The sequence below is a fragment of the Thalassophryne amazonica genome, chromosome 12 (genome assembly GCF_902500255.1).
Source record: "Thalassophryne amazonica chromosome 12, fThaAma1.1, whole genome shotgun sequence".
NCBI classification, from domain to species: domain Eukaryota; kingdom Metazoa; phylum Chordata; class Actinopteri; order Batrachoidiformes; family Batrachoididae; genus Thalassophryne; species Thalassophryne amazonica.
In genome coordinates this window covers 14,537,355-14,564,432 of record NC_047114.1, presented here as the reverse complement: position 1 = coordinate 14,564,432, position 27,078 = coordinate 14,537,355, and the positions used below count along the sequence as shown (strand labels likewise).

The 27,078-nt window shown below is 44.2% G+C and overlaps 1 protein-coding gene across 1 annotated transcript in view; it reads left to right on the top strand.

The window, feature by feature from the left end:
• Positions 1–27,078, top strand: part of dlgap1a (discs, large (Drosophila) homolog-associated protein 1a) — a 415,980-nt gene that overhangs the window by 254,163 nt on the left and 134,739 nt on the right. Inside the window, exons 4-5 of the mRNA XM_034183790.1 lie at positions 13,240–13,524; positions 16,171–16,225. Coding sequence (XP_034039681.1) covers positions 13,240–13,524; positions 16,171–16,225 — 340 coding nt within the window. The remainder of the gene's footprint in view (positions 1–13,239; positions 13,525–16,170; positions 16,226–27,078) is intronic.

The following is a 27,078-nucleotide window of genomic DNA, read 5'->3' as shown; positions in this document are numbered from 1 at the left end:
GCACATTTCACCCATATTGGCTTTTCTTCATTGGCTCCCTGTTAATTCCAGAATAGAATTTAAAATTCTTCTTACTTATAAGGTTTTGAATAATCAGGTCCCAACTTATCTTAGGGACCTCATAGTACCATATCACCCCAATAGAGCGCTTCGCTCTCAGACTGCAGGCTTTCTTGTAGTTCCTAGGGTTTGTAAGAGTAGAATGGGAGGCAGAGCCTTCAGCTTTCAGGCTCCTCTCCTGTGGAACCAGCTCCCAGTTCGGATTAGGGAGACAGACACCCTCTCTACTTTAAGATTAAGCTTAAAACTTTCCTTTTTGCTAAAGCTTATAGTTAGGGCTGGATCAGGTGACCCTGACCATCCCTGAGTTATGCTGCTATAGACTTAGACTGCTGGGGGTTTCCCATGATGCACTGTGTTTCTTTCTCTTTTTGCTCTGTATGCACCACTCTGCATTTAATCATTAGTGATTGATCTCTGCTCTCTTCCACAGCATGTCTTTTCCTGATTCTCTCCCCTCAGCCCCAACCAGTCCCAGCAGAAGACTGCCCCTCCCTGAGCCTGGTTCTGCTGGAGGTTTCTTCCTGTTAAAAGGGAGTTTTTCCTTCCCACTGTCGCCAAGTGCTTGCTCACAGGGGGTCATTTTGACCGTTGGGGTTTTTCTGTAATTATTGTATGGTTGTTGCCTTACAATATAAAGCACCTTGGGGCAACTGTTTGTTGTGATTTGGCGCTATATAAATAAAATTAATTTGATTTGATTTAATATTAACCAGCTGACATGGGTGCCAGCTGTTAACATTCCGTCACCCCTAAAGTGATTTCCAGGCCTCTTTTCAGATTTTGCCGCCAGTCTATACATGAGAAAATAGAGACAAATACTAAAACTAAATTAAACAGAAACTGCCTTAAGAAAACAAGGTGGTAAAACAAACCATAAAAAAAACAGTGACTAAACCATAACAGAAAACAAATCCTTACATTACAGCACAACAAATTTTACAAATGAGAGGAACGAGATAAACAAGTGATAAATTAATAAAAAAAAAAAAAAATCAAAACACAACTCACTAAAGAAAACTAGAACAGAATGAAAGGCCAAAGTAAATAGGAACAAAGAAAACAAAGTGACAATGTAAAACAGAGAATAAACCAAGATGAAAATAAACAACTAATAATAAATCAAAGCTGGGGCAAAAAGAGAACAACAGAAAGGGGGGAAAATGGGCTCAATGCCCTGATCAGGCCAAAATAGAATATAATAGATTAAAATAGAATGCTTTTATTGTCATTATACACAAGGTACAACAAAATTAAAAGACAAAAAACTCCCGTAGTGCAAAGGTGTAAAAAAGTAAACATAAAAGGCAAATTAGAATATATACATGTATTTACAAAGGAGCCAATAGGTGTATATAAGTCAGCCAACCGTAGAATAAATGTATTGTTAAGTATATTACTTGAGGTAGAGACACTGTGGGTATGTGAGAAGTATAAACAATATAAATAAGGAAGTTAGTATGAGTAACATACTATGCATGAAATATGTATCCAAAAATATAGAATATAGTATAGTATATAGAATATAGCATAATATATAAAATATAGTATAGTATATAGAATATGGTGTAGCATAGCATAATATATATAATTAAAACAGAATTATAATATAATATATGTAGCATGGTATAGTGCAGACTGTAGGCTAATTTGCATTCAGTACCCATATTCCACTTGGGTAGAACATGTTGGTGAGTCTGGATGTGCAGGCCTTGATGGACCGGTACCTCTTTCCTGAGGGCAGCAGTGAGAACAGGCTGTGCCTGGGGTGTGAACCATCGAAGCTGATGCTTCTGGCCCTGCGCAGACATCTGGTGTTATAGATGTCTGAGAGAGAGGACAGCTGCGCTCCTATGATGTTCTGTGCTGACTTCCTGACTCTCTCCAGAGCCTTCTTGTCAGCCTGAGAGCAGCTCCTGTACCACACCAAGATGTTGGTGAGGATGCTCTCTACAGAACACCTATAGAAGGAAAATCATGACCTCTTGCCTGCGTTTTGGACCCTGTTTTTGCCTCATGCTTCAGCTACTATTGGTTACTACAGCCAGCCTTATTGTGTACCGAACCCTGCTTGAACACTCATTAAACCCTGTCAAACTCACGCCTGCATGCTGTAGTTGTGTCCAACCACCTCGCACCACTGAGTCTAACATATATATATATATATATATATATATATATATATATATATATATATATATGTGTGTGTGTGTGTGTATATGTGTATATGTGTAATTTCTATGTGTATGTATGTATGTTGTGAAATGTAAATAAAAACAGAATACAATGATTTGCAAATTCTCTTCAACCTATATTCAGTTGATTTAACGTTCAAACTGATTCAAACTGAACTTTATTGTTTTTGTGCAAATATTTGCTCATTTCGTGTAGAAAGTTCTGTTGGGAAAGTGTAGGAACACGGACCCACAACAGGGGGCGCAAATGAACGGACAATGGAATAGGTCAAATAACAACACTTTACTGTTGCGAACGTGCACAACAAACACAACAAATTACAACAATGGACAAAGTTCGATTCACAAAGGTGTCGTGTGGGCAGGCTCGAAGATAGGAGACGCCTCTCCAAAGTAGAACCGGAACCACACGGTTTCCTCCGCCACAGGACCCCGGGAATACTGGAGCCGCCAAGTTCCGAACTCCCAGGTGGCCACTGCCTCCGCGTGTCGGACCTGGTACTGCTGGCGAGGAACAAGAACACAATTAACGTGGGCGCATTTGCACCCAGCAACCTGTACGGCAGGGAAGCTACCTCCACCTCTCGTTGGAGAAAAAAGTCTGCAATCACTCACAAAAATCACAAAGGTTACTGTCAAGCAGTCAGCTGAGATTATTACCTTCCAGGTAGAACGATATCTCGGCGATGAGGTGGAGATGCCGTCCTGCTGATATACCCCAGTGATAATTGCCGTCAGCTGTCTCAGGTGATGGGTGACAGCTGTTACCGAGGCTGCTCCTGTGGGGCGGCGGCGCCCTCTGGTGGTGGTGGGCCAGCAGTACCTCCTCTTCAGCGGCCCACACAACAGGACCCCCCCTCAACGGGCGCCTCCTGGCGCCCGACCGGGCTTGTCCGGGTGGCGACGGTTAGAAGTCGGCCAGGAGGGCCGGGTCCAGGATGAAGCTCTTCTTCACCCAGGAGCGTTCTTCGGGACCATACCCCTCCCAGTCCACCAGATATTGAAAGCCCCGGCCCATCCAACGGACGTCCAACAACCGGCGCACTGTCCAAGCCGGCTCGCCATCGATGATCCGGGCAGGAGGTGGTGCCGGACCGGGTGTACAGAGGGGCGAGGTGTGATGGGGCTTGAGCTTCGACACATGAAACACAGGATGGATCCGCAGTGAGGCTGGAAGCTGAAGCCTCACTGCGGCGGGATTGATGACCTTGAGGATTTTAAACGGTCCTATGTACCTGTCCTGTAGTTTAGGGGAGGCCACTTGTAGTGGGATGTCCTTTGTGGACAACCACACTTCCTGCCCGGGGCGATACGTAGGGGCCGGGGTCCGCCGCCGGTCTGCATGGGTCTTCGCCCTCATCCGGGCCTTCAACAAAGCAGAACGGGCGGCGCGCCACACCCGACGGCACTTCCGCAGGTGGGCCTGGACCGAGGGCACACCGACCTCCCCCTCAACCACCGGGAACAACGGGGGCTGATACCCCAAACACACCTCAAAGGGGAGAGGCCGGTGGCTGATGACACTTGACTGTTGTGGGCGTACTCGATCCAGGCCAGATGAGTACTCCAGGCCGCCGGGTGCGCGGCTGTCACACAACGCAGTGTTTGCTCCATTTCTTGATTGGCCCGCTCTGCTTGCCCGTTGGTCTGGGGGTGATACCCGGACGAGAGACTGACTGTGGCCCCCAGTTCCTGGCAAAAGCTCCTCCAGACATGCGAGGAGAACTGGGGGCCGCGATCGGAGACGATGTCTGATGGTATCCCATGCAGGCGGACGACGTGGTGGACCAGGAGGTCCGCCGTCTCCTGGGCCGTAGGGAGCTTCGGGAGGGCCACGAAGTGGGCCGCCTTGGAGAATCGGTCCACTATCGTGAGGATCACGGTGTTTCCCTGGGACGGCGGGAGGCCCGTGACAAAATCCAGGCCCATGTGGGACCAGGGGCGATGAGGCACGGGCAGCGGCTGTAGCAGTCCCGGAGCCTTGCGATGGTCGGCCTTGCCCCTGGCACAGGTGGTACAGGCCTGGATATAGTCCCGGACGTCGGCCTCCAGGGACGCCCACCAGAAGCGCTGCCGGACAACTGCCACGGTTCTTCGCACCCCTGGGTGACAGGAGAGCTTAGAGCCGTGACAGAAGTCCAGGACTGCAGCCCTTGCCTCTGGTGGGACGTAAAGTCTGTTCTTTGGTCCAGTCCCGGGGTCCGGGCTTCGTGCCAGGGCCTCCCGGACGGTTCTCTCTACGTCCCAGGTGAGGGTGGCCACGATAGTGGACTCCGGGATGATGGGTTCCGGTGGATCCGACAACTCCGCTTTGACCTCGTCTTCGTGTACCCGGGACAAGGCATCCGACTTCTGGTTCTTGGTCCCGGGCCGGTAGGTGATGCGGAAGTCAAAACGGCCGAAGAACAGTGACCAGCGGGCTTGCCTGGGATTCAGCCGCTTGGCGGTCCTGATATATTCCAGGTTCTGGTGGTCAGTGAAAACCGTGAATGGCACGGACGTTCCCTCCAACAGGTGTCTCCACTCTTCAAGAGCCTCTTTCACCGCAAGGAGTTCTCGGTTGCCGACGTCATAGTTCCGTTCAGCCGGGGTCAACCTGCGGGAAAATAGGCACACGGATGAAGGACCTATCGGTCTTCCCACTCTGGGACAGCACAGCTCCTATCCCTGAGTCCGAGGCATCCACTTCAACCACTAACTGGCGACTAGGATCGGGCTGCACCAGAACGGGTGCAGACGAGAAGCGCCGTTTCAACTCCTTGAACGCGGCATCGCAATGATCCGACCAGGTGAAGGGGACTTTTGGTGAGGTCAGGGCTGTCAGGGGGCTAGCAACCTGGCTGTAGCCCTTAATGAACCTCCTGTAGAAATTCGCAAAGCCGAGGAACTGTTGCAGCTTCCTACGGCTTGTGGGTTGGGGCCAGTCTCTCACCGCTGCAACCTTGGCCGGATCAGGAGCGACGGAGTTGGGGGAGATGATGAACCCCAGGAAGGACAAAGAAGTGCGGTGAAACTCACACTTCTCGCCCTTAACAAACAGCCGGTTCTCCAATAACCGCTGCAGGACCTGACGTACATGTCGGACATGGGTCTCAGGATCCGGAGAAAAGATGAGTATGTCGTCTAAATATACGAAGACGAATCGGTGCAGGAAGTCCCGCAAGACATCATTAACCAATGCTTGGAACGTCGCGGGAGCATTTGTAAGACCGAACGGCATGACCAGGTACTCAAAATGACCTAACGGGGTGTTAAATGCCGTCTTCCACTCGTCTCCCTTCCGGATCCGAACCAGGTGATACGCATTCCTAAGATCAAGCTTGGTGAATATCTTGGCTCCATGCAGGGGCGTGAACACCGAATCCAACAAGGGTAAGGGGTATCGGTTACGAACCGTGATTTTGTTCAGCCCCCTGTAATCAATGCATGGACGTAATCCGCCATCCTTTTTCCCCACAGAAAGAAACCCGCACCCATCGGGGAGGTGGAATTCCGGATCAACCCGGCAGCCAAAGAGTCCCGGATGTAGGTCTCCATTGATTCGCGTTCAGGTCGTGAGAGGTTGTACAGCCTGCTGGACGGGAACTCAACGCCTGGAACCAAATCAATGGCACAATCATACGGGCGGTGCGGGGGAAGGGTGAGTGCCAGATCCTTGCTGAACACCTCCGCAAGGTCATGGTACTGCACCGGCACCGTCCCTAGATTGGGCGGGGCTCTGACCTCCTCCCTGGCCTGGAACCGGGAGGAACCGAGGAACCTAAACATACCCGATGGCAGGTCTCGCTCCACTGGACCACTACCCCGGACGGCCAATCGATCCGGGGATTGTGCTTCAACATCCAGGGAAAACCTAAAATCACACGGGAGGTGGCCGGAGTTACAAAAAACTCGATCTCCTCCCGGTGATTCCCCGACACCACCAGAGTTACTGGTGGTGTCTTGTGGGTGATTGGAGGGAGTAGGGAGCCATCTAGTGCCCGTACCTGCACAGGCGAGGTAAGCGCCACCAGAGGGAACCCTATCTCCCTGGCCCATTTGCTATCAAGCAAATTCCCTTCTGAGCCCGTGTCCACCAGTGCTGGGGCCTTCAGGGTTAAATCCTCATAAGGATTGTAACTGGGAGTCGTGTGGCGATGTGGGTGTGTCCCACGTGAACGTCTCGGCCCCCCCCTAGCCCAGTGTCTAGGGGCGGGCGTTGGTGTTTAACCGTTCGGGGCAGTCTCGTACCTGATGCTCAATCGAGCCACAAACAAACACGCTCCGCGGGCCAGCCTCCTTTGTGTGACCGGTGCCCTAAATGTTGCCCTACTCGTGTCCATAGCTTCGTCAGCAGGGGGAGCTGTGATCGCACGGAGCGCAGGGGCCGTGGAGCGTGGGGAGGGCGGAACGCGGTCAGAACCGGAAGGGAGAGGGACGACGCGTGCCTGGCCACGCCCTTCGTCTCGTTCCCGACGGCGCTCATTTAACCGATTGTCTAATCGTATGACAAGATCGATAAGCCCATCCAAATCCCGCGGTTCTTCCTTAGCCACCAGGTGCTCCTTGAGGACCAATGACAGTCCGTTTACGAAGGCGGCGCGGAGGGCAGTGCTATTCCAGCCGGACCTCGCAGCCGCGATGCGGAAGTCGACTGCATAGGCAGCTGCGCTCCGGCGCCCCTGTCTCATTGACAGCAGCACGGCTGAAGCAGTCTCTCCTCTATTAGGGTGATCGAACACTGTTCTGAGCTCCCTCACAAACCCATCATATGTCAGAAGGAGCCGTGAACTTTGCTCCCAGAGCGCTGTAGCCCAAGCGCGTGCCTCACCACGAAGCAGATTTATCACATAAGCTACTTTGCTAGCGTCGGTCGCGTACATGACGGGACGCTGTGCGAAGACGAGCGAACACTGCATAAGGAAATCCGCGCACGTCTCCACACAGCCTCCGTACGGCTCTGGGGGGCTTATGTATGCTTCAGGGGATGGTGGGGGGGGTCGTTGGACAACCAGTGGAACGTCGCTGTCACGCACAGGGTCTACGGGAGGGAGAGCTGCAGCGGCGCCCGGAGGGCGCGCTTCCACCTGCGCGGCGAGAGCCTCCACCCTGCGGTTCAGGAGGGCGTTCTGCTCGGCCATCAAGTCTAACCGAGTCGTGAAAGCGGTGAGGATCCGCTGCAACTCACCGATTACCCCTCCTGCGGACGCCTGTGCGCCTTGTTCTTCCATTGGCCGTTCAACAGCCGGTTGACGCCCCTCGGGATCCATGACGCTGGCCGAGATATCCTGTTGGGAAAGTGTAGGAACACGGACCCACAACAGGGGGCGCAAATGAACGGACAATGGAATAGGTCAAATAACAACACTTTACTGTTGCGAACGTGCACAACAAACACAACAAATTACAACAATGGACAAAGTTCGATTCACAAAGGTGTCGTGTGGGCAGGCTCGAAGATAGGAGACGCCTCTCCAAAGTAGAACCGGAACCACACGGTTTCCTCCGCCACAGGACCCCGGGAATACTGGAGCCGCCAAGTTCCGAACTCCCAGGTGGCCACTGCCTCCGCGTGTCGGACCTGGTACTGCTGGCGAGGAACAAGAACACAATTAACGTGGGCGCGTTTGCACCCAGCAACCTGTACGGCAGGGAAGCTACCTCCACCTCTCGTTGGAGAAAAAAGTCTGCAATCACTCACAAAAATCACAAAGGTTACTGTCAAGCAGTCAGCTGAGATTATTACCTTCCAGGTAGAACGATATCTCGGCGATGAGGTGGAGATGCCGTCCTGCTGATATACCCCAGTGATAATTGCCGTCAGCTGTCTCAGGTGATGGGTGACAGCTGTTACCGAGGCTGCTCCTGTGGGGCGGCGGCGCCCTCTGGTGGTGGTGGGCCAGCAGTACCTCCTCTTCAGCGGCCCACACAACAAGTTCTCTAGATTCTTTGAATTTTCTGATTATATTATGGACTATAGATGATGGAATCCCTAAATTCCTTGCAATTGAACATTGAGAAACTTCTTAAACTGTTGGACTATTTTTGTCACACAGTTGTTCATAAAGTGGTGATCCTTGCCTCATCTTTGCTTGTGAATGGCTGATCCTTTTGGTGATGCTTCTTTTATACCTAATCATGACGCTCACCTGTTTCCAATTAGGTGTTCTTTGAGCATTCATTAACATTCCGAGTCTTTTGTTGACCCGTCCCAACTTTTTTGAAACGTGTTGCAGGCATCCACTTCAAAATGAGGAAATATTTACACAAAAACAACAAAGTCTATCAGTTTGAACATTAAATATCTTGTCTTTGTGGTGTATTCAATAGAATGCGGTGTGGCGGCACAGGAAAAACACCTCCATGTTGATAACCATTTGTAAAATCCAGGCAGCTTTTGATGGCTTTCAGTGGAGTGAGTATATGAGAAATTGTTTAACAGCTAGACATGTTCCAACTTGTCCTTAAGGCTTCCAACAGAGGTGTTTTTCCTGTGGCGGAGCGTCGCGGCGGCTGCGAGCCGACGCTGCAATCCGTCCGCACGTCTTTCATTAAAAAAAATCTCCTTTAACAGTGGAATATCCGGATAAAATGCTGAAACCGACTTTTTGTGAAACTTCTCTGTTCTCTCACGACGTCCTGGATCAATAGAGCCTGAAATGTGGAGGTTTTCAGCTTGAAACAGGCTGACGACGGCGCCTGAGAGCGCTGCGCGACGTCTGGCACCGTGGGAAGTCCTTAAAGCGACAGTATCACCTCAAAATCTCTCATCAGCCGTTAAAATTTTCACTGAAAACCAGCTTACTTTTTCGAACCGTGTCCACTTCGATGTGTCTCACAGGTTTAGAAAAAATTTTGATCAAACAAAGCGCCAGTCTCTCAGCAACTTCTCAGACAAAGGAATTCCGACGAGGGGCTGGACGACTCCTCCCACAAGGAGTGCTCACAGGCGAATGACATCACCGACAGGCGTGGAAAAACTCACGCATGCGCACGAGGGTTCAAACATGTCTGACGTAAAAACATATGAATGAAATCCATATATATATATCTATATATATATAGATAGATATATATATGTGTGTGTAAGGATTAAACAACAAGAAGCCGTGCATTATACGGTTTGAATGCACATGACGCGGAGTCTAAAACACCACGATGCGAAGCATTCAAGCCGTATAATGCACAGCTTCGAGTTGTTTAATCCGCTTATACCATGGTCCCACACAGTGAGCTAACACACAAATATTTATTTAAGTTAACAGAACTTGATAAAAATGCATAAGTATTTGGGACTATTTTATGCCAGTCTCAAGATATTTTGCCTCCGATGCGCTTACCAAGACTGCGGGCTCGCGCCGCAGTGGGCCACTCACACCGCCCCCCTCTCTGCTGTATGGAGCTGCGACCAACTCTGGCAACAGGTCCAGAAACTACGCTCGCTGTTTTGATGCGGAGCGCTCCGACAGCCCGCAAGGATAGAACCGTTCTCTTCTTCTTTCCCGTCTTCAATCTTGTCCAGGTCGTCCGATGTTAAATCTTTACGCCGTTGCTTTTGCTGTTCTTCTCATTTGCTCTCCTCCTCTTTCCATTCCTCAAACATTTTATTTTGGCCAAAAATATTAAAATTCACTTGGAAATCCATGTTTTATCGCGTTTCTGTCATTCGCCTGTCAAAACACAGCTGATCTGTGCCAACTGATTTGCATGTTGCCATGGTGACGACCAGAGCGGAGTGATTATAACAGTGACTTAACTCGCCAAACTACACGTGCATATACACGAAAATAATGCACGCCAGTTAGACATGGAATTCTCACTGACCATGGTATAAATATGTATATATGTGTGTGTGTGTGTGTGTGTGTGTGTGTGTGTGTGTGTGTGTGTGTGTGTGTGTGTGTGTGTGTGTGTGTGTGTGTGTGGTGTGTGTGTGTGTGTGTGTGTGGTGTGTGTTATATGTTTGCTTTTTTGTTTGTTGATTGTAGGCGTGGTGGTCACTACTGTGCACTATGCACGAGTTGCTTACTTTTCCCATTCAATAGCATTTTGGCGTTTTGTGATTCTAGAGCCAAGGCCTCTCAAGGAAATGCACTTCTTTTTCCGCACTTGATGACTGTCTCACTTTCAGATTTTGTGGAATTGCACCATTTTTTTTCCGGTGTTGTTCTCAGCTGTGTGACAGACAGACCTACGTGCATGTATATGTGTGTGCCTGCAACCATTGACGCACATGCTGTGCACATTCCTGATTCCACACAGTTTTTGTGGTGACTCTGCATATTTTTAGAAATGATCAAGTTTTGTGTGCATCTGAGGATGTGTCCCAGGCGCACGCTGCTTCATGACATTCTTTCACATATACAGTGCATCCAGAAAGTATTCACAGTGCTTCACTTGTTTCATATCAGCCTTATTCCAAAATGGATGAAATTATTTTTTCCTCATAATTCTACACACAATTCTCCATAATGGCGTGATTTTTTTTTGCAAATTTATTAATAACACAAAAAAAGAGAAAAGAAATCACATGTATGTAAGCATTCACTGCCTTTTCCATGAAACTCAAAATTGAACTCAGTTGCATCTTGCTTCCACTGAGATGTTTCTACCTGGGGTAAATTCAATTGTTTGGATATGATTTGGCAAGACACACACCTGGATAAGGTCCCACAGTTGACAGTGAATGTCAGAGCACAAACCAAGCATGAAGTCAAAGGAATTGCCTGTAGACCTCTGAGACAGGATTGTCTCAAGGCACAAATCTAGGGAAGGGTACAGAAATGTTTCTGCTGATTTGAAGATCTCCATCATCTGTAAATGACAGAAGTTTGGATACACCAGGACTCTTCCTAGAGCTGGCCCCCGTCTAAACTGAGTGATCGGGGGAGAAGGGCCTTTGTCAGGGAGGTGACCAAGAACCCGATGGTCACTCAGTCTGAGCTCCAACAATCCTCTGTGGAGAGAGGAGAACATTCCAGTAGGACAACCATCTCTGCAGCAATTCACCAATCAGGACTGTATGGTAGAGTGGCCAGACAGAAGCCACTTCTTAGTAAAAGGCACATGGCATCCCACCTGGAGTTTTCCAAAAGGCACCTGAAGGACTCTCAGACCACGAAAAACAAAATTATCTGGTGTGATGCGACAAATATTGAATTCTTTAGCGTGAATGCCAGGCGTCATGTCTGGAGGCACCATCCCTACAATGAAGCATGGTGGTGGCAGCATCATGCTTGTGGGATGTTTTCAGTGACAGGAACTAGGAGATTAGTCAGGATTTAGGGAAAGATGGTTTATCTGACAATGACTTTAATCACACAGCCAAGATATCAAAGTAGTGGCTTCAGGACAAGTCTGTGAATGTCCTTCAGTGGTTCAGCCAGAGCCCAGACATGAATCCGATTGACCCCATGAACCCATGACCTTCTAGCTGTGAAGCAACAGTGCTAACCACCAAGCCACCGTGCTGCTGACTTCTTAGTCTTTTTATTTGAATTAATTTGAAAAAAGAGACGTTTTTTCATGTTGTTGTTATGGGGTGTTTGAGTAGAATTTTGAGGGGAAAAAATTAATTTACTTTATTTTGGAATAAGGCTGTAACAAAATGTGTAATAAAGTGAAGTGCTGTGAATACATTCTGGATGCACTGTGTCAGAAATATGGAAGAACTGAAAACATTATATACCAATAGAAACTTTGAAATGAGTTTTCTGTAAGAATTAGCTCCTTTTTATTCCATAAATCACAGTTTTACAGCCAACTCCAGTATTTGGACAAAGTTTTTGAAATGTTGTCTCTGTCCACCACATCTGTAGAGTTCAGTGGAAACGATGCAGATGTTCCTCTTGTGTTGCCTTTCACCTTTAATTCAAAGGGTTTAAGAAAAAAAAACCCTCAGTAACCACCACGGATTCCAAATACTTACATGCAGTCCCTTCATTTTCAAAGCCCAGAAGTAAATGGACAAACTAATTATGAAGATTACTGTTCATCACTTATAGCCAACTTTCTTTAGACCAGTCAGGATGAACACATGAACATTTTCTTGGACTTCATTTCCATCATTCATTACGAAACACAGTTTGGTATTGTGTGGTAAATCTGTCTGGAGGAGGCAGTTCTCAAAAGCTGAGTGACCATGTAAGAAGGAGATGAGTTATGGAAGCCAACAGGAGACCTAGACAATGGACTGCATTTGACAACTCTGACAAAATTGTGTAACTTGTGTCTGTTGTATCACCAGCTTCATGGTGGAGTGGAATGAAGAAGGACTTTCTTTAAAAAATGAGTTTGCCAGAAGGCTCCTGGATACTGAAGACTAGATTTGATCTGTTGTCCATCTGTGTTCTGCCGTGAAGCTGTGAGTGGTGATGTAACAGACAAAGGGAAAAGCTGGAGCATGCTTCAGTCCATGTGTAAGTCTATCAGTTTATTGTCTTTGTGGGTTGAGATAAGAATGGAGCCGAATAATCTCACCAAGGCCTGAATAAAGTCCTCTGGAGGTAAACAGTGGGCAATTTGTCCTTGAGGCTAGATAAGCCTGGAGTGTTGTAGCTGAGCAGTGAAAAACACTTTTAACAGTTCCACTTGAACAGCCAAATCCTAATTATGAATTTAGAAGATTCCCATTTATGAATTAAGGATATTCACATCACAACCACTAGTGCCTGTAACACTGCCATGGGCATCTTGGTGGCTTCCCTCACAAGCCTCCTCTTTGCACAGTCACTGACACTGAAATTAAAATGGAGAAAAGATGCGTAAACATTCCTAGATGTTTAATGTGAATTTTTAAACCCCCTTGAATTAAATCTGAACATTTCATTTCAGTTCCACTCTTGTGCACAGAGCCTAAAAAATCAACCATTGGGTCCATGTCCAAAGTCTTGGGAGCTGACTGTGGAAAGTGGCACATGATGGTGGATTGTGTTGTGTGAATGCAGTAGTCCGACTGTGTGACTGAACTTGTTATAATTCTGCCTCCCCATCTTCCCTCCATCAGGATTTCCACAGAGCATTCCCCTAAACTGCAGATCAGGAGCCACAGTTACCTCCGAGCTGTGAGTGAGGTTTCAATTAATAGAAGTCTGGACACTCTGGATCCCAAAACTTTCCTGGACCCCAAAATGCTGCTGTCCTCACCCCAATATCGCTCACGCAATGAAAGCTACATGAGGGCCATGAGTACCATCAGCCAGGTTGGTTGCCAACGCTGCTCTTTCAGTGTGAGTGGGATTATGGCCACCATTTTTTTAAACCACACCCACAAAAAGGGGAGTGGCCACACGTGCATGTGTCGTGGTGTCCTCATTTTATGGACTCATCATTCCCTTCTCAGTTTCAATGTCACCACTTGTTCCTGTTCCTCATCAAACCATTAGAGGATTCCAGATAAATAATCCACTCTGCCGCACTTTCGCATTCTGCTTATTCTGTTTGGAATTCTCTTCAAATTTTGACCTCCTCTTTCATTACGCCATATTTCATTCATTTTCCCCTCCATATGTGCCATTTTGCATCATCCAGTCATTTTTCCTGTTCTTCTGGAATTGCTTCACCTTTTTCACCACTGTGTGTATTGGTGTGTGTGTTCAGCTGTGCTGCTGTATATGTATCTCTCTGATGACTCTGATAGGTCATAAGGTGAACCAAGGAAAAGTGGCTAGAAAATTATTTTTGTTCCCATGTCTGGGTACTTTTTAAATGCATTTTTGTATTGACTATACCCTTATGGACTTTGGGTTAAACGTTATCCACAATATATCCTGCAGTTTTTTGTCACAAGCCATAAATCTATATACAATTAAAAAATGAAAATTATATGGTGCTAGTTTTAATACAAAATCTCTCACAAATTAACATTTACGAGGTCTGTGAGAAAAGTATCGTACCTTTTTATTTTTTTCAAAAACTATATGGATTTGAATCACGTGCGATTACATCAGCCAACCTTGAACCCTCTTGTGCAGAAGAGGTCGGGATCAGCAGTTTATCTGGACATTCCACTGTTAAAGGAGATTTTGTAATGAAAGACTAGTGGACAGATTCGCGCGTCGGCACCCAGCCGCTCATGATGCGGCGCCACAGGAAAACACCTCCGTTGGAAGCCTTACAGGACAAGTTGGAACATGCCCAGCTGTTAAACAATTTCTCGGATACTCACTCGACTGAAAACCATCGAAAACCGCCTGAATCTTTCGAATGGTTTCCAATATGGAGGTGTTTCTCTGTGCCGCCACGCGATGAGCGGCTGCGTGCCGACGTGCGAATCCGTCCGCACGTCTTTCATTTCAAAATCTCCTTTAACAGTGGAATGTCCGGATAAACTGCTGATCCCGACCTCTTCTGAAACTTCTCTGCTCTTTCACGACGTCCTGGATCAACAGAGGCTTAAATTTGGAAGTTTTCAGCTTGAAACAGGCTGACGACGGTGGCTCGGGGCGCGGCGCGCTGTCCGGCGCCATGGGCTGTCCTTAAAGCGATAGTAACACTCCTTAATCTCTCATCAGCCGTTAAAATTTTCACCGAAAACCATATGAATTTCTCGAATGGTGTCCACTTGGATGTGTCTCACAGTTTCTGAAAAAATTTTGATCAAGCAAAGCGGCAGTCTCTCAGCAAGTTCTCAGACAAAGGAATTCCGACGGGAGGGGTGGACAAGTGCTCACTCAAAGCCTGCCAACAGGCGAATGACGCAACCGACAGGCGTGAAAAAACTCACGCATGCGCACGAGGGTTCAAGGTTGGCTGATGTAATCGCACGTGATTCAAATCCATATAGTTTTTGAAAAAAATAAAAAGGTACGATACTTTTCTCACAGACCTAGTATATGTGCATGATAACATTTTTCACAGTGGTCAAAATTAAAAGATGCTCCAATCATATAGAAATAAAGTGATGCAAAAAAGTGGTAAAAAGTGATGCAAATTATTGGTTGAGCTAATAGGATTAATAAATGGAATAGTTTTGACAGTATTGAATGCTTGGTCTCCAAAGTAAAGGTCAAACAAGGTCTACGTCTATTGGATTCTATGACATGTGAGATATGTACCCCGTAACGTGATAAGTAAGATTGATACATGGTCCAAACTATTCCTTTTAAAACCGTGTTAACTCAACTAGTAATTTGCAACACTTTTTACCAAAATTAGAGCATCTTTAACTTTTGACCCCTGTACAAACTGACACTGACCTTTCTCACCATTCTTGCTGTTTTTATCCCATAACTCCATAGAATTCAGTTACAGACTGTCCAAACTATACCTTTTTGGAATCTTTATGATCAGGAAAATGTGGCCTAGGTTTCGATATGATTGGAGCATCTTTTAATTTTGACTCCTGTGTAATTCTTCAATTGACCTCTACCTGAACGCCGACTGAAAATTCAAGTGGCCAATCGTTTTTTTCAAAAGAGGACTGTCTGAGGACTATTTCTGCCGAATTTGATGCTTTTATCACCATTTGCAGGATTCCACTCTAAATATTCTCTTATCTGCTGCACTATTTAGACAAGTCTTGATTAATTATTACAATGAAATGTGAATTTAGACCATGAAATCTTGCAAATGTGTGGAAAAATGCTTCTTCAACTGATATGTTATACATGGTGAATTTTGACACACACTCAAATGCACACACACATACACGTAAAGGTCTCTAATCCACCCCCACCACTGTTAGAAACACCATCCCATGTAGTTATGCATTCACACAGTGCTGACATACAGGAACATCTGTCTGCATCACATTTACCTTGTTTGCAACTGCAGTGGACTAACTGCATCACACTTTGAGGAGCAGGATTGTTAGACATCTAAGTCACTGTTAACTCCCCATCCTCAATGTCCATCCATTATCAATCGGTGAGGGAACACAGATAACCTTTCAGACAATGTCTCATTATTGGCTGCTTGGAACTTTGCCCTTTTGCAGTGTTGATCTAGAGCATCACATGTTGGAGGCGCAGGTAGTTCTGGCAGAGCTGAAGGTGCCATGCAGAATGCTTTGTATCTTGCATTGTTCACATTTTCAGCAGATGACCGGCCATGCAGGTGGCACACATATTTGCAAAGTACTCCAAGGGTGGACTGCTCCAGGTTAAAACATCTACCCAGATTTGTAAATGCTGTGAGGTATTCCTCTTTCTCACAAGCAACAGAAAAAGTCTTTTTTTTTCCCCTTTCCATGAAAGGCTAGTGTCTAAACTCAGAACTGTGTCCCATGAAGTGCTATGTCCTAGTCTACTGAGTAGTGACACAATTTGCGATGAACCTGTTAGATGGTGAACAGTTAGAGCAAGATGCAGAGAGGGTGTCTGCTTACGGCCCATAGAAGCAAGATGCTCTACATCTTGACAAACGGATGAGACTTTAAGACTCAAATCATGTGCATACTGACATAACATGATAGTGTGGATTCCTCTGAAGCACCTCTCAGATTATACAGTTCAAGTGGCACAACAGATTTTGCTTCAGTCACATTTAATCATTAGATGTGGGTGGCCACAGACATGTCATGCCAGGGGAGTCAGACATGAGCCTCTTTAACATCAGTGCTGCACAATAAATTGTCTTTGTATCCTCCGTAGTTTGCCAAACAGCTCTTTTTCAGTGTCACTTTCTGCTTGGCTTCCTTTTGTTGTTGAGTCTGTGGATTCTGTACCTGATGGCTGAGGTAGTCTGTGTATGAGCTTATTTGCAGCAAGTGTCTCAACAAAATCCAGCTCACTTATATTGATTGCCCTTGCTTGGGAAGTGAAACACTAGCTGAGGGAAATCAAGGGGCAGCCTCCTCTTCAATCTATCCATTCTGCAACATGTCAATAGAATGATATTTTATGAGAGTTAGTAGAGTTATTATGAGATATTTGGTTTTGTCTGTTTATTCTGTTGTGTAAAGCGTCCTTGTGTTCCATGAACAAGACTATATAAATCCAAACTATTATTAAAAAACTTTTTTTTTTTTTGGAAGGGAGGTATTTATGACCTTGAAATGCTGATTTAAGCAGTTATTAGAGCTTGGAGACTGGTTCAAAATGATTTAGAATGATTTATTTATCATTTAGAATTGCTGCAGTGTTTTTACTCCAGAGCTGACAAAGATAGTGTTAATATTTCAGTTACGTTACTTGTACTTTGAAGCATCAATGTCTTCATGCGCTTTCACTATATTGATGAACTTTCTTCACAGATGATTCATCTGCAGCACCACTTGGTTCACAATAATTCTTTGCCTAATGATCTGCTCACAGAAGATCTTGTCGCTGACATCAATGGCTGGCTCATTGCTGAAACAAAGACACACACATTTAAATGATGCCAAAAGTTGTGCAACAAACATTGTGTCTATAGACAATATATGAAGATATGTGCAGTCTGAGCAAATGATTACACTGACCACGTAATATCATGTCTCACTTTCTTCATCTGTGGTTCCAATAACTGTTGCAGTGGACTTTGTCAAGAACCTGGTGTACTGATGGTAACAGGACTTGTGATATCAAACTTCCATGGCCACGCAGTCTTTATCTTTAATATGTAAAAGAATCTCAGTGTCTTCCTTTGTCTTGGCAGCTTTCAGCAACAGACCTTTAATGGATGAAGATAATTACATGGTGTCTGTATTTGTGTGTATATACAGTATACACACACACACACACACACACACACCACATATAGAGTTATAGCTACAGCTAATTTTCAACTCCTGTCCCTAGTTGGGCTTTAAAATGAATACAACATGCAAAATTACAATCCTATAAAAACACAATATAGTGTACAGGTATCCTATAAGATAAAAGTACAGCCTAACCTACAGAATTACGTTCAAAATCATTGCAACTCTAAACAAGAGCAATCAGAGATTTCTGAAGCCCACCAGTCCTGATCTGGATCACCTCCAAAATTCAGTGTAGTCTTCCATACCCTAATATCTATCTGTGGTGCAAATTTGGTGAGAATCTGTGAAGTAGTTTTGATGTAATCCTTCAAAGCATATATAAAACAAAATCTTGATCCAGAATCCAGATCTGGATCACTTCAAAAATTCAGTGGAGTCTTCCACACCCTAATATCTATCTGTGGTGCAAATTTGATGAGAATCTATGAAGTAGTTTTGACGTAATCCTTCAAAGCATATATAAAGTGAAATCTTGATCCAGGATCCAGATTCAGATCACCCCCAAAATTTAATGCAGTCTTTCAAGGCCTAATATGGATCCGTATTGAAAATTTGGTGAGAATTCATGAAGTAGTTTTGACGTAATCCTTCAAAGCATATATAAAGTGAAATCTTGATCCAGATTCAGATCACCCCCAAAATTTAATGCAGTCTTTCAAGGCCTAATATGGATCCATATTGAAAATTTGGTGAGAATTGATGAAGTAGTTTTGACGTAATCCTTCAAAGACTATATAAAGTCAAACTTTACCCAGAATGCAGATCTGGACCCGGATCCAGATCACCTCCAAAGTTTAATGGAGTCTTCCATGGCCTAATATGTATCTCTGTTGGAAATTTAGTCAAAATCTGTGCCGTAGTTTTGACGTAATCCTGCAAAGAGTAATCCTTCAAAACAAAGTGAAACCTGATCCAGAATCCAGATCTGGATCTGGATCAACACCAAAATTTAATGGGTTCTTCTATGGCCATCATATCTATCTGTGGTGAAAATTTTGTCAAAATCTGTGAAGTAGTATTGACGTAATCCTGCTAACAGACAGACAGACAAATAAACGCAAGTGATTTTATTACATTCTTGGCGGATGTAACAAAATAGAATAAACTTACAGTCACATACAAACAGTATATATAAGTAAGTCAGTGTGGAAGAAAGACGGAGAGACATTTTTAACATACCTGCTGATAACATCTGTGCCAGTGAAAGATGATCCTTTGTGCATTTGCCTGACATGGTGATGTACGAGGTCTATTAGAAAAGTATCAGACCTTATTCGTTTTTTCAAAAACCATACGGATTTGAATCACGTGTGATTGCGTCAGCCAAGCTTGAAACTTCGTGCGCATGCGTGAGTTTTTTCACGCCTGTCGGTTGCGTCATTCGCCTGTGAGCAGGCTTGAGTGAGGAGTGGTCCACCCCTCTCGTCATTTTTTTCATTGTTTAGGAATGGCTCAGAGACTGCCGCTTTGCTTGATCAAAATTTTTTCAGAAACTGTGAGGGACATCAAAGTGGACACCATTTGAGAAATTCAGATGGTTTTTGGTGAAAATTTTATGGGCTTCAAAGAGATTACGGAGTGTTACTGTCGCTTACGGACGGCCCAGAGCGACTGGTGGTGCGCCGCGCTCCGAAGCCGCCATCAACAGGCTGAGCGACCATTTCATTTCTAAACGGATGGCTGTATGGATCCGTGACCATCGTGTGCAATTTCTCTGGTTATCACAAGAGCTGGACATCAACCATTTTCCGGCAGATTTCACTTTTAACAAGAGATTTTGTCATGGAAAGCCGAGCAGAGGCTTCGCGCGTCACGATGGATTCGCTACTGGAATGAGACAAAACCACCTCCATTTTTGGTCTCACAGGACGGTTTTGAGATGGCGTTCAGACAGCTGTCGGTGGTTTTTCCATCGAGTGATTATCCGAGAAATTGTGGATGTGCCTGGACATGCCAGAACATGTCCTGTGAGGCTTCATCACGGCGTTGCTGTGCGCCATGCGGCACCGCCGCGACGCACGAAGCCTCCTCTCTTCTTTCCATGACAAAAACTCCGGTAACAGTGGAATGTGCTGTTCATTTCCAAACTGGACGCTGTGTTTTATCGGGGATGTCATCTGACTAGCACAGGAATTGTGAAAAGACGTGGACATCAGCACTTTTTCGGCACATTGAGACAGACGTGCGGAGGAATTCCGCGCGTTGCGGCGGTGCCGCATGGCGCAAAGCAACGCCGTGATGAAGCCTCACAGGACATGTTCTGGCATGTCCAGACACATCCACAATTTCTCGGATAATCACTCGATGGAAAAACCACCGACAGCTGTCCAAACTCCATCTCAAAGCCGTCCTGTGAGACCAAAACAGAGGTGGTTTTGTCTTGTTCCAGTAGCGAATCCATCGTGACGCGCGAAGCCTCCGCTCGGCTTTCCATGATAAAATCTCTTGTTAAAAGTGAAATCTGCCGGAAAATGGTTGATGTCCAGCTCTTGTGATAACCAGAGAAATTGCACACAATGGTCATGGATCCATACAGCCATCCGTTTAGAAATGAAATGGTCGCTCAGCCTGTCGATGGCGGCTTCGGAGCGCGGCGCACCACCAGTCGCTCTGGGCCGTCCTTAAAGCGACAGTAACACTCTGTAATCTCTTTGAAGCCCATAAAATTTTCACCAAAAACCATCTGAATTTCTCGAATGGTGTCCACTTTGATGTCCCTCACAGTTTCTGAAAAAATTTTGATCAAGCAAAGCGGCAGTCTCTGAGCCATTCCTAAACAATGAAAAAAACGACGAGAGGGGTGGACCACTCCTCACTCAAAGCCTGCTCACAGATGAATGACGCAACCGACAGGCGTGAAAAAACTCACGCATGTGCATGAAGGTTCAAGCTTGGCTGATGCAATCACACGTGATTCAAATCCATATGGTTTTTGAAAAAAATAATAAGGTCGGATACTTTTCTAATAGACCTCGTATTTATCTACTTTCTTGCATATGATGCACATGGCATGTTGATCTTGAGGTGCTGCCAGCATCACTTATTAGTACACACTCGCCTACCTATGTCTCTTTACGTTCTCTACTATGTTTCTTTGCTGTATCCAAGTGTTTTTTTTTTCTTTTCTTTTTTGGACCAGCTCTACACGCTCCATCAGGTGCTCGAGGGTTCATGGGAGTTCGCCCAACCAGTCCACATGTGCTTTGTGGATCTGGAGAAGGCGTTCGACTGTGTCCCTCAGGGCATCCTGTGGGGGTGCTCCGGGAGTACGGGGTCTGGGGGCCTTTGCTAAGGGCTATCCGGTCCCTGTACGACCGCAGCAGGAGCTTGGTTCGCATTGCTGTTAGTAAGTCAAACCTGTTTTCAGTGCACGTTGGCCTCCACCAGGGCTGCCCTTTGTCACTGGTTCTGTTCATTATCTTTATGGACAGAATTTCTAGGTGCAGCCAGTGTGTAGAGGGGGTCTGGTTTGGGAACCACAGAATCTCATCTCTGCTGTTTGCGGACAGTGTGGTTCTGTTGGCTTCGTCAAATCAGGACCTTCAGCATGCACTGGGGCGGTTTGCAGCTGAGTGTCAAGCGTCCGAGATGAAAATCAGCACCTCCAAATCCGAGGCCATGGTTCTCAACCGGAAAAAGGTGCTTTGCCCTCTTCAGGTCGGTGGAGTGTCCTTGCCTCAAGTGGAGGAGTTTAAGTATCTGGGGGTCTTGTTCACTAGTGAGGGACGGATGGAGCGTGAGATCGATAGATCGATGCAGCATCTGCAGTAAATGCTTGGCGTTCCCCCAGAGGAGCTGGGAGAGGTGTTTGTGGATCGGGAGGTCTGGGCAGCTTTGCTTGAGCTGCTGCCCCCGCGACCTGACTCCGGATAAAGCAGAAGAAAATGGATGGATGGATGGATGTCTATAGCATGTTGCATGAAGCCCAGCATCTTCTGGGATATCGTCAAAGTCAATAGTGATACAGTGTTTCTCAGTTTCAACTGGTCCTGCTGTTCCTCGCAGTTTCTGAACATTTCCCATTGTTTTGCTGAAAAATCCTGTATTTCTTCCTTTTTAACAGATATCAGGTGCATATAGCTAATTTTTAATGCTTTTAAATGTTTTCACCATGTTTTGCTCCTCTGAACTGCTAGAATGCATCTTTGTTGCTGCCATCTTGGATGTGTTGTGCTCTCTTATTTGACCAGCAGGTTACTTGTGACTCAAACTGCGGCACGCAGACAACAATATTATTACGCAAGTAAAGTAAGTAGTACAGACTTCAAACACTGATTTTATAAAAACTACAGGATTAGTAAAAAGATTTAGTGCCCCCAATGTCAGAACGGCATGAAACGATACGGCTTTCACCTTACGGCCTATGAGGATTGTTTATATCAGTGGTTCCCAAACTTAGATAAGAATATTCTCATGACTCCCCTCTCCCCCACCACTCAGACACACACACTTACACATCTTTTGCTTGTAATCCCGACTTAAATTTACTTTAAACATTGTAATTTATACCAAATTATAACTTCTTATGCTATGGGAACCATTGGCTTATCAAAGCTGTTAAATTGAGTTATTCTGTTTCAAACCTTGTTTGGTTTGAGTCCACTTTTGCTCCTGTTCAAAAACCGTTCTGTTGGTCTTAATATTGACTATATTTATTCTGAAGACATTTTAATTTCTGATTATGTTTCTATTCTTTTTAAATTGTCTCTTAATGTGGATTGTTTGCCTCCTCCTCATGTGATTTTCTCTCATGTTTTTAATCATCTTATTGCAGATGTATTTTCTGCTTCTTTTAAGCTTGATGTGTTGTCTAGTTCAGATGATGTAGATGTTTTAATTAATTTGTTTAATCATTATTGCCTGTCTATTTTGAACAGAGTGGCTCCTTTTAAAACCAGACATGCTCCTCTGAATAACTCCTCATTTAATAAACCATAGAAATTGATGCCCAAATTAGAAAAAAAATAAATAAATCATACCTTCAGATCATTAAGCATTCCTGCTTAAATTATAATAATAATAATAAAAAAAGTTGTAGTATGTTTCATTGGACAAACCTAGATCAAATGTAACTATATTCATTATAATGGAAAATGTGTTTGCAAGTGAGAGATAGCACTGAAATTTTGGAAAACATACACACATGCAATCTGTATTATGTTCTGCAAATATTATAGGAAATACAAAGCATAAAAAACTCAAACGCAAATATGGAACTGGAAAAAAAATCTTTATTTCAGCTACATTTGTGTGTTGATGCGACAACAGGGGATAAAAGTAAATGAACATCTAATTGCCTATTAACAAAAAGATTTGGAATATTCTCAGTATACAAAAAAAAAACTTAAGATGTGATTTAAAAAACTGCTCTCATAACAGAACATTTCCTCCAACATAAACTTCTCTTCTAAAGATGGCTCTCTCTTCCTTGATCATGCTGCAAAACTTTGGGTGGGCCATGTTCAGTGTAGATATCACAAAGATGTTTAGCAATCTCTGAGCTGTCTTTACTTTTTAATGGTTTTTGCCATCTGTATCGGCTAAAGACATCCATTACAGTGAGGACGTATTGAAATGTGACATGACCATTGATCTTCCACTTTCACATATCAAGGATGCCAATCTGATGCCGATCCTGCACTTCTTTGACCCGGATGGTCCTCGGAATGGGCACATTTCCAAATCTGGCCTTGTGGAGTTGGCAGCATTTGGAGCTGTCCAGGGCTCTTTCACTAATTCCAGAGTATTGATCATTTAGTCACTTGTACAGCTTTCTTGCACCTGAACCCTTTGTGTCATCCAGACCTTTTCTTACAATGCTGCCAATTTTAGTTTTCAAACCACTGGCTCCCAGCACATAGTAAGGTCTGTCCTTGCTCAGAGTGCAGAGATTCAGATTCCTCCACAGCCTCCCCAGAGCGGTTTGTTGCACTCTTGTATGTTCAGCGACAGGAACGTTGAACTCTCCCTTAAGTTTCTTTACTATGACCTCACAGACATCCTCTGTCATTGATTGTTGTTGTCCATATCCCATGCATAAAGCTCAAAGGGTCAAAAAATGTGAAATAAACATTATTGTTAATTGCATATATCTATTGTGTAAAATGTTTTTTGTTTTTTTTGGTTAAATGTACGATAAACCTTCTAATGTCATGGCATGGTGTGGTGGAACGGTGGTTTAGTGGTTAGCACTGGTGCCTCACAACAAGTAGGTTGTGGGATCGCCTCCCGGCCTTTCTGTGTGTAGTTTGCATGTCTTCCCATGTCTGTGTGGGTTTCCTCCGGGCACTCCGGTTTCCTCCCACAATCAAAACATGCTTATTTAGGATCTGTTCTGTTCTCTGCCCCTGACCACTACATCTGGAGTTGGTTTCCAGGAACCGGACTCTGGTGTCTGACTGTAATTAGGGTGGGCTGAATGCAGAGGACAAATCTCTTTTTATGTGATTATGAGACATAATCTAAAAAAAAAAATTGGAAATCACAATGTATGATTTTTTAATAATTTATTTGTATGTTACTGCTGCAAATACGTATTTGATCACCTGTGAAAATCAGTGTTAATATTTGGTACAGTAGCCTTTGTTTGCAGTTACAGAGATCAAACGTTTCCTGTAGTTTTTCATAGCACCAACCTAGTTTGCTCAATATTGAGTCAATGGACCTGAGAATCTGTGAAACGTCTGACCTGCTCCTATATGACCACATTAATTTGACATTTAATAGTGAGGAAGTCATCTCTGGTCTGTCTCTGCATATCTGGCATTTACTAGTTTAGCTTATCATTGCTAATCAGACCATTGTTGCTGATGATAACTCAAAAGTTTTTGTTTTTTTTCCATCAGCATTTCATAGGCCATTATAGTTGCAAATAAATAAACATAAAATTCTAGAAGAGATTTTCTGAATCTGACATCTGTTCTTTGTTCATACATTTCATCGTGTTGTCTTTGAATTTGCCCATTTTTCAACTTAAGTGGATGGATGACAAAACTGCTCCGCAAAACTGAGCCAAAATGTCTGGGTCTCCCCCTGGTGGCTGGTTTTAGTACATGTATACATTCTGCTTGGGTTCAAAATCACAGCAAGACCTGCCAAACTGCTAAATGCGGGTTAAAATTTGCTTTGGCGTATATCAGTGAAACTTTACCAGACTGGCTGAGTGAAGCACATCATTCTGCTTGTTGTGCTGTCAGCACTGTTCCTGTGCTTCCTTTAGCTATAGTTGGTGTACTTGCTTGCATGTGTGCATGTTGTTAATTACAGCCCACAGAGACCTCCGTGAGGATGTATAGTTTTCACCATATGTGTCTGTCTCACTGTCCGTCCATCCGCACGTCTGTCCGGATGAAAATGCCCTTTCTTAAGCATTTTTTATGCTGGGAATCACTTTTATACATGACCTGCACTTGTAAACACATGTTCCATTATAATGAATACTGTTAACATTTGATTTAGGTTTGACCAGTGCAGCATCCTACTAGTTTTTTAAAATGAATTCCAATTAAGCTGAAATGCCTAATGTTGTTTTGATAGTATGATTTTTTTTTTTTCTAATTAAGGCATCAATTTCTATGGTTTATTACAAATTGCGCCAAATTATTACATTTTCTTCCCAAAAAAGTGCCACACCTGTTTTGTAATAATTGTTGTAATATGTAACATATTGTTACAAAATGCATCAAAGTTTAGTACAAAATGCGTTCAAACGTTTTATTACAAAATGTGGCAGATTGTTACACAATGTGGCATTATTGCATAATTAGGTGAAACTTTATTACATAGTTACATATTATACCATTATTACATAATGTGGTGCTACACACCCTCCAACTCAAGAAATGGAATTATTACGCAGAACAAATGCCACACAATATCATGTGAATTCGCCGTTTTTTTATTTGTATTTTTTTGGGGGGGGGGGAGCACAGCAAATTCATGTACATCATAATGCAGTGAAGTAGACAAGACAGATTATAGCCATTGGCTAATTTACATCTGTTATCTGTGGTAGATGTACCACAGCATGTTTTTGATTGTGGGAGGAAACGACAGTGTCTGGAGGAAATCTACACAGAGACAGGGAGAACATGTAAACTCCAGACAGAAAGGGTGGGAAACGACCCCACAACCTTCTTGCTGTGAGGCATCGGTGCTAACCACTAAGCCACCGTGCCGCCTGTACACATGCTGTTGCGGTCAAACCCAAACCAATTACAATCATTTCACACTAAATATGTTTTATACTAAACACACATTAACTTAACCATGCACATTAACCTTAGATACTATCTATTGATATCTATTAAAGAACCCTTTAAACTGAAGAACCATTAAAAATCTACCTCATGTAAAATAAAAGTGCAAATCCCAAAAGTTGGCTAACTATAACTAGATGAGCTACCGTTAATTTAGCTTTTAACTAGCCTAGCACACTTTGCTAGCCAACAAAGCTGAATAAAGCTGGTAACTGGCATATAAAGCACAATAGTGTCGCTTCACCCTACAATAACGGTCGTAACAACAAATATATATAACAATGTAAACAAAAGTGTGTATTAATGTTAGCTTTCCAAACAGAACCTACTGTGTTGTTAGCTATGAAAAATGGTACTGCAGCTGGCTTGATAAGCTAACGCTAGCTGCTAGGTTTACCTAATTGTACCCACCTCCTCCCTGTTCCTTCATCCCCACATCCTGTACATGTTATCACTAATAGAATAATATTTAAAAAAAGAACAAAAAAAGAAGAAGAAATTTGTATATATTCACAACCATAAAGTGTGCTGTAATGTACATGGAGACAAGATATAAGTACTGCAGTGAATGACCATGACCTTCTTGCTGTGAGGCAACACTGCTAATTACTAATTCACTGTGCCACCCACGATCAATTCAATCAAACAAATCAACTAAGTGCTGAGCATAAAACAACATTAAACAAAGGTCCCCATATTGCAGAGTAAAAGTATTTGAAACCATAAAACAAGGAAATTTTGTTGTCAAAATTTTGCACAAGGAAAATAATTAAAAGAATCCAAAAACCATAAAACTAATGATAGATAATAGAAAATTTATAGGTTTTAAGGCTAGTCTTAAAAAAGTCAATAGAAGTTGCCTTTAAAATCTCAACATGCAGGTTATTCCACAAGGTAGGAGCAC